This window comes from Empidonax traillii, unplaced genomic scaffold (assembly GCF_003031625.1).
Source record: "Empidonax traillii isolate 1590-97213 ecotype Southwest subspecies unplaced genomic scaffold, ASM303162v1 scaffold102:size1114253, whole genome shotgun sequence".
Classification (NCBI taxonomy): domain Eukaryota; kingdom Metazoa; phylum Chordata; class Aves; order Passeriformes; family Tyrannidae; genus Empidonax; species Empidonax traillii.
Window position 1 is genome coordinate 131,675 of NW_020955295.1, and position 8,430 is coordinate 140,104.

General features: G+C 47.6%; 1 protein-coding gene and 1 long non-coding RNA gene across 3 annotated transcripts in view; one reads left to right on the top strand and one right to left on the bottom strand.

The window, feature by feature from the left end:
• Positions 1-3,475, bottom strand: part of LOC114056729 — a 43,098-nt gene extending 39,623 nt beyond the window's left edge. The window contains exon 1 of the long non-coding RNA XR_003571075.1: positions 3,377-3,475. This is a non-coding gene — a long non-coding RNA (uncharacterized LOC114056729). The remainder of the gene's footprint in view (positions 1-3,376) is intronic.
• On the top strand, positions 3,243-7,861 carry SLITRK2 (SLIT and NTRK like family member 2). Of its 2 annotated transcripts, none has more exons than XM_027882161.1 (2): positions 3,243-3,357; positions 4,391-7,861. In XM_027882161.1, the coding sequence occupies exon 2, from the start codon at positions 4,434-4,436 to the stop codon at positions 7,005-7,007; it is 2,574 nt and encodes an 857-aa protein (XP_027737962.1). In that variant the 5' UTR covers positions 3,243-3,357; positions 4,391-4,433; the 3' UTR covers positions 7,008-7,861. The 2 variants fall into 2 exon arrangements, with proteins under 2 accessions (XP_027737962.1, XP_027737963.1); XM_027882162.1 differs by lacking the exon at positions 3,243-3,357 and adding an exon at positions 3,696-3,897.
• Positions 7,862-8,430: the final 569 nt, after the last annotated feature.

Here is an 8,430-nt window from a genome sequence, read left to right on the forward strand (position 1 = left end):
AAATAAACATTGGCATCTATTAACACTACATGAATAAACTCTTCTTTACTTGCCAGCAGCATCCAGGCTACATTAATAGTTTCTAATGATCAATAAAGCTTAAATCCTTCCCTCTATCCAATTCACAAAGTTTTTTGCTTCCTTTCTTCTGTCTTCTTTATTCCATGAGACTTTGTGGATATGCTTGTTCCTTCTTCATTTATATACAGAGAAACAAAACCAGATAAACTGATAGACAAAGATGTATAAGAAGTGCTTAGCATTCACCTGCAGACACAATGTGGAGAAGGAAAATTATCCCCACACTTCCAGACTTTTTCTGCTTCTTGATATTTACTCTCCCAGAAGGACAACAGCATGATGTGCACTAGGCAGGAAGGGTAATGATCTGTGCCAAATTTTATGCTTATGCTTCGTGCCATGGTCTGGCTGTTTTTTCTCCCTGCCAGCAGATCAATAAAGTTGTGACTTCAGGACCATGCAAGAGTCAAGAGCTGTTCTGGTGTCTGTAGCAGCACAGGACTAACAGGCTACTTGAAGTGAGTTAAGGTTGGTGTCAGGCAAGTATTCAGTTCATACTTGCTCTGCAGCAGTCTGGAAGCGCCCCATGGGAAACAGGTATGGGATAATTAAGGGCTCTTAAGCCAGCAGACAAGGATATTACAAGGATAAATAATTCAAACTTAAGGTAAATAGATGTGGTGTTGTAGAAACCACAATTTTTTACATGTGGGAGATGAAACCTCTTGGAGCAATTTACCAAACATTATGGCAGATTTTCACCACAGGCAATTGCTCAAATATGCCTGGGAATGTTATGGGGTTTCATTTTTTTGTTTTTCTCTTCCTTCTTCCTATGAGTATGATCTAGTTTAAGCAGGAATTAATTTCAATTTAGCTGGTGGCCTGGGCTATGCAAGACCCAAAAGCCACAATGGTTCTATTAAGCTTCATAATCTGAGTCTGTACTCAGTCTTCATAACTGCACAGAAAGGGGGATGAGGGAACACAGCAAAGTGTTTGGGGAAAAAGGAAACCTTTACAATGCTTACAAATCAGGCGTAACAGAGTTACCCTAAACCCTCATGGGCTGCTGTATCAACCTGCCTCCTGGCCTTCCATTCCTGGAGGCTCCCAGATATTCCCAGCCTGAAAACATTCCCGCATTCAGCATGCAAAATAAAAAGGCTGTAAAACAGGTGGAGGAACAAAGCTGTTCCTTTATACCCTGTTTTTAATTGAAGGGATTATAAAACACTTCAGGCATGCTGAGAAATCATGACTTTGTTCCTAAATAAAAAGCTGTAGCTATTTTTTTTTTATAAACCCTTGTTCCTCCTCCTACAACAGTGGTTATTATATGCATGCATTTGCAGTGTAATAGAATCAGTATCATCTCTGTGTCTTATTACTGTTGCAATCCCCTAACATGCTGTTCCTTCCATCCCACATGAATCTGGTAATTACTGCTGAGGCATGCCATGCGTACACTTTCCCTTCCAAGGCAGCACCAGCAGTTACCACAAACACATTTCCTACGTACTAGTAAACACAAGCAAGTGGGACAGTGTATGCTGCCTCATAAGCCAACTCCGGGGCATGATCCTTGCTCGCCGGAAAGCTGCACATGACTGCAAACCCACGGGCATGAAACAAATGTACACTGTGGGATGAGGGGGAAATGCACTTGGACTTCTGCCTTCGTTTTTCTGTGTGTTGGAGTGAGCCCTGTGAGTTCAGGCAACACTGTGCAGGCAGGTTACAGGAACGTGTGTGTGCCTCTGTGCATGTGTTAGTGTGGGCAGGTGTGTGTGAATATGCTACTTTCAGAAAGAGATAAAACAACAAAAAAATCAACCTAGGTTTACTTTTACCTCCTCTTTTTAGGCTCATGCCCCCAGACTGTGTTAGAAAAAGCTGAAAACAGGATTTTACATGCTGTAACTAGTCCAATTTTGCTCCCCAAACACCATATCCTACTGTTTAAAGCTGAAAACAAGAAAAAAATCTCACAGAATAATAATCTGGCTGCTGGTGTATTAGTGTTGTAAAACCGCAGATCTGCCACAAACATCTTTCCTGATCATAGCAATTTGTTCTCCTGAATTCAGCTGGATAAAGAGAGTTAGAATGGAGCAGCTCTGAGTGCCTTTCAGAATCCCAGTCTTATTGAAATTCACACAGCACCACAGCAAAAGCACGCTCCAATGTGGGATGCTCCTGCTCTTTCCACAAGCTCTCCAAATTTTAGATAGGAAAACTGCAACTGCTCCAATCCCAAATGCAAACTCCAACACTATTCCTGCCCAGGAGCACTGCAAAGGCATCTGTGCTGGCTGCTGCAGGATGTTGGCTTTTCCATTCTCAAAAAGAGAGATAAGAACAGACAGCACATTTATGCTGCTCCTAAAATGTAGGCTCTGGTACGTAATGGCTAAAGAACACCACGAGATGACAGCGCCACTTTTGCCAAGTCCAGCACTCTTTTGGCAGCAAACCTTTACATTCTCAAGACTAAGTAAAGTGCATATAGTTCCCAATAAGAATCTGTCAGTAATGCACCCTGCCATATTAGCACTTTAAAAATTCATTGTGGAGTGTCTTTTGCTTTTTTTTTTTTTTTTTTTTTTTTTTTTTTTTTTTTTTTTTTTTTTTTTTTTTTTTTTTTTTTTTTTTTTTTTTTTCCCCAATATGAACCCAAAGTTTTACCTTTCAGATAAAGATCAAGAGCAGACAGTCTTTCCCATCAAACAGATCTGTGCCCAGGGCATGGGGCTTAAGCGAAGTCACAACAACCCACATCCACCATCCTGTTCTTTTTAAAGGCAGCCAAACGCTACACCACAACATTGCAATGGGGCAGTGGGACTAATCCAGCCAGTGGGAATGATGGCATTAGATGTGGTCTTGGCTGCTCAGCACTCGGGGGAGCATTCCAGAGGGTGCAGGGATTCAGGTACGAGAATTGCCTGCCAGCCCGGCTTGGTGGAAGGTGTTGAACTTCCCTGAACGTGTAGAAAACACCAACGCTCTGGGCAGAGCTCGGCACGGCAGTTTGGGAAAGGGGCTGCTGCAGCCGGAGCGGGTGGGGGAAACGATGCTGATGCCAGATCCGGGATTTGCAGCACCGCTGCTGCGAAAGCCAGACCGTGCGTGTGTGGGGTGTGCGTGATGTGCGGGGTGTGCGTGTGTGTGGGGTGTGCGTGTGGCTGTGTGGGATATGCGTGTGTGCGGTGAGTGTGTGTGCGGTGCGGGCGCGCTCTCCGGCTGGCTTGTGCCGAAGAAGCTGCTTGACTTGCTCTCTGGTTTTGAGGGCACGGATTTAGGGACCCGGGGCCAAAAATTCTCCGGACCCAGGTAAATCCTGGCTCGTTACCTTATTCCCCTTCCCGGCTCCGGGTGCCCGCGCTGTCCTGCAGGTGCTGTCAGAGCGCTCCCGCGATGCGCAGCCGAGCCGGGAGCGGAGCCGGCTGCGAGAGCCGCGGAGGGAGGCGGGGGTGGGGGGGACGGGGACAGAGGATTGGGAGGGAGGGGGGGGAGATGGAGGGAGGGGTGGGCTGGGAAAAACGTGTCCCCCCCGCCCCCGGCTGACGTCAGCGCGGCTCCGCGCGGGGCACCCGCAAAAGCGCCGCGCCCGCCGCGCCCCGCGCAGAACCCGCGCTGAGCCCGCGCTCCCGCAGCGGCGCCGCCGCCGCCTCGGCCCCCGCCCGGCCCAACTTCCCGCCGGGACGGGACGGGACGGGACGGGACGGGACGGGACCGGCGGCGCCCCGCTGGGCTCCTCCTGAGGCGCTGTGCGGGCGATGCCTCTCGCCGCCGGGCTCCTGGCTCCCGGGGCGCGGCGGCTCTCGGCGGCGGCCCCTGCCCCCGCTGCCCGCTCGGGCGCCCCGAGAGCAGGTACGAGCGCGGGGGGCGCGGGCCGGGGGCTCCCCGCGGCGGGGAGAGGCTTAGGGAGGGTTTGCCGGCGTTTGTTCTCCCAGCCCCAGTTTAAGATGCTGAGGGTGAGCGGGAGCCGCGGGCAGCCGGGATCGGGATCGGGATCGGGACGGGCAGCGGGGACGGGATCGCGGTGCCAGCGGGAGCCAGCGGGCGGAGGGGTCGGGCGGGGAGCGCGGCGCCGGAACCCTGGATTTTGGGGAGCTCCCCGACGGGGCTTCCCCCACAGCAGCTCCGCAGGCGCTTTCGGAGAGCAGAAGGAAGGGAGGAGGAGGGGGGATTCCAGAGGAGTTTGCGAGTCGCTACCTTGCAGCTTCTCCTTTACCCCCCCTCCCCACTTTCCGACCTGCTTCGCTCTCCCCGAGAAGCCTCTGCTCCCCCCTCCCCGGGCAGTCTCTGCTCCCGGCCGTTTTCACTGGGGATTTCTTCTTTCTCTCCTTACCTGTCTCAAAAGGTTTGACTGTAGGTACCAAAGCGGGGATCGACGGCGCATAAAGATGCTGAAGGGTGTTTGGTTGCTCAGTTTGTTAACAGTGGCTGGGATCTCGCGGACAGAGAGTCGCAAACCTGCCAAAGACATTTGCAGCAAGAGCCGCTGCCCTTGTGAGGAGAAGGAGAACGTGCTGAACATTAATTGTGAAAACAAAGGATTTACAACCGTCAGCCTCCTCCTGCCGCCACCGTCCAAGATCTACCAGCTGTTTCTCAATGGGAACGCACTGACCCGCCTGTTCCCCAATGAGTTCGTCAACTACTCCAACGCCGTGACCCTCCACTTGGGCAACAACGACATGCAGGAGATCCGCACAGGGGCCTTCAGCGGCCTTCGCACCCTCAAGAGGCTGCACCTCAATAACAACAAGCTGGAAGTGCTGAAGGAAGACACGTTCCTGGGCTTGGAGAGCCTGGAATACCTTCAGGCTGATTACAATTACATCAGTGCCATTGAAGCGGGGGCATTCAGCAAGCTAAACAAGCTCAAGGTGCTGATTCTCAATGACAACCTCCTGCTGTCCCTGCCCAGCAATGTCTTCCGCTTCGTGCTCCTCACTCACCTGGACCTGCGGGGGAACCGGCTGAAGATGATGCCTTTTGCTGGTGTGCTGGAGCACATTGGAGGCATCATGGAAATCCAGCTGGAGGAAAACCCCTGGAACTGCACCTGCGACTTGCTGCCACTCAAGGCCTGGCTGGACACCATCACCGTGTTTGTGGGCGAGATAGTCTGCGAAACCCCCTTCAGGCTTCATGGGAAAGATGTGACCCAGCTCACCAGGCAAGATCTCTGCCCTAGGAAAAGCTCCAGCGATTCAAACCAGAGGGAAAAACATCCTGTCCTCTCAGACCCGCACATCTCCAGGCTATCGCCCACAGCCAACTCTGCCATGAATCCCACCAGAGCCCCGAAAGCCAGCCGGCCACCCAAAACCAGGAACCGCCCCACCCCCCGTGTCTCTGTGTCAAAAGACAGGCAAATATTCGGACCTATCATGGTTTACCAGACAAAGTCTCCAGTGCCCATCACCTGCCCAGCTGGCTGCATCTGTACGTCACAGAGCTCAGACAATGGTTTAAACGTCAACTGCCAAGAGAAAAAGATCAGTAACATCTCCGATCTCCACCCCAGGCCAACCAGTCCAAAGAAACTTTACCTTACCAGTAACTATCTGCAAGTCATTTATAGAACCGATCTCACAGAGTACAGCTCTCTGGATTTGCTACATCTAGGAAATAACAGAATTGCAGTGATACAAGAAGGTGCCTTTACAAACCTCACAAGTTTACGTAGACTTTATCTTAATGGCAACTACCTTGAGATCCTGTACCGCTCTATGTTCGAAGGGCTGCACAGCCTGCAGTATCTCTACCTAGAGTACAATGTCATTAAGGAGATCCTGCCACGCACATTTGATGCTCTGAGTAATCTTCATCTCTTGTTTCTCAACAACAACCTGCTCAGATCCTTGCCTGACAATGTCTTTGGTGGCACTTCCCTCACCAGACTCAACCTTAGAAACAATCATTTCTCACACCTGCCTGTGAGAGGAGTCTTGGACCAGCTCTCAGCTCTAATTCAGATAGACCTCCAGGAGAACCCTTGGGACTGCACGTGTGACATCCTGGGGCTGAGGAACTGGATAGAGAAAGTCACTGACCAGAACAACCAGCAGTCAAATCCCCCTGTAGTTATCAATGAAGTCATATGCGAGTCTCCCACCAAGCACTCCGGAGAGCATCTGAAATTCCTGAGCAAAGAAGCCATCTGCCCAGAGAACCCCAACCTGTCAGATTCTTCTCTCCTCTCCATGAACCAGAACACAGATACACCCCATCTCCTCGGTGTCTCACCCAGCTCCTACCCAGAATTACACACTGAAGTTCCACTGTCTGTCTTAATTTTAGGATTGCTGGTTGTGTTTATTTTGTCGGTTTGTTTTGGGGCAGGCCTGTTTGTCTTCGTCCTTAAGCGCCGGAAGGGGGTGCAAAGCATGCCCAGCAGCGCAAACAACGTAGATATAAGTTCATTTCAGCTCCAGTATGGGTCTTACAACACTGAGACCCACGATAAAACTGAAGGACATGTTTATAACTACATTCCCCCTCCTGTTGGACAAATGTGCCAAAACCCAATTTACATGCAAAAGGAAGGGGATCCAGTTGCCTATTACAGGAATCTCCATGAGTTTAGCTACAGCAGTCTTGACCACAAAAAGGAAGACCCCACCAGTCTTGCATTTACCATCAGTGCAGCTGAATTACTGGAAAAGCAATCCTCGCCGAGGGAACCAGAGCTTCTGTATCAAAATATTGCAGAAAGGGTCAAGGAACTGCCCGCTGGAGGATTAGTTCATTATAACTTTTGTACCTTACCCAAAAGGCAGTTTGCCCCTTCGTATGAATCAAGACGCCAAAACCAGGACAGGATAAATAAAACTGTTTTATATGGAACTCCCAGGAAATATTTTGCAGAACAGTCTAAACCCGAGCATCCTTTACTCCAAGGAAAGCTACAAACAGAACCAGACTACCTCGAAGTTCTGGAAAAACAAACTGCAATCAGTCAGCTGTGAGGGGGGAGGTGGGAGACAAAGGAAATTTTTTTAAATGAGCTCAGCATCACTTTTCATTGAGTCTGAACTCAGTGCTGATATCATCTGTCGCATTCCCAACGTTTCCACTTTTTTAAATCAGAGAGGGAGAGAGAGAGAAAAGGAACCTGTGCAGCACAGCAGGAATATGGTGTTGCTTTTGCAACGTTCTCTTTAAGTTATTTCTCTCTCCTTTTGACCCTTCTGTAGGAACTGTCACTGCAAATGTACCTTTCTGTAATAGGTCTTGCATAATTCTTTTTGATTTTGAAGGAAATGAGGAAGGGGGTCTTTGGGTTTTCTGTTTTGTTTTGTTTTCTTTTCTTTTCTTTTCATTTCAAAGTGGAAACTTAATGTATTATGTAGAAGATCTCCAAAGATCTTTTTTTCCTGGACTATGACTTTCTTTTGTAAATAATAATATACAGTACTGCTATTTCAATTACCAACTATAGCCACTGGGCGTCACTTTTTTGTGTTAAAGTGCCTTTGCACTTTAAGTACATTATTACTTAATTGTTGCTCTTAGCTTTGATAAATTGAACCTATTTTAATGTGTTGTATTTTTGAAATTAAAAAAAAAACTTGTAAAATAGATCTATATGTCAGCTGCATTAAATCAGAAGGTTTGATTCATAGGAAAGCTGCCCTTCTTTAAATGACTCTAGTTCTAGGACCTTACAGACTCAAATGTAAATTATTGGGGTATTTTTTTCCTTCTAGGTTTGTTTAGAGTGATTCACTGAAACCAACTGAGAGGATTTAGCAATGGACTAGAGGTTATCAAATGCCTCAGCTGGGAATAAGAGCTCATTAATAAAAGATGTTTAACACAATGTCATAGTGAACTGAACAATTAATGTCCTTCTTAATACATTGCATTGCAGTTCTAACACAGTAATGTTCAGTGGCTTAAGATTATTTTCATACTTAACAGAACATTGCTCATAATATTTTATGCATTAAATTAGGTATTTTTATACATTTTGTGACAGAGTTTATATTTGTAACTTTTTGGACTGAAATTAACATGTCCTTTTCCTGCCAGATATATATTTTTTTCATAAGCAGGGACACCAGCAGGGGTCATCCCACACCTCATTAAATTTATTAACATACAGGCAAATGAACCAATGCCAAAGGTAAAATTTGAACCTGGGTCTCTGGATTCCTCCAAATCAGGGTAGCCAAAATCAGTATGTGCATCACACTAACTTTCAGTAGTCTGAATTATATCTAGTTTTCAGCCTCTAAAGGAAAAAGTAATACTGCAATAATTCTAATCTGCTAGAGAAAACTACCATTGAGTTCATTATCTTAAATTTTGTAAAATGTTTTAAGTCAACTGAATTCCATTCTCAGCGTTGGTTTTCTTAAGCCCTTCAGTGAACAAATGCCATAAGTC

Coding starts and splice junctions, on each gene's coding strand:
- SLITRK2 (XM_027882161.1), top strand. CDS start 4,434: ATGCTGAAGGGTGTTTGGTTGCTCAGTTTGTTAACAGTGGCTGGGATC.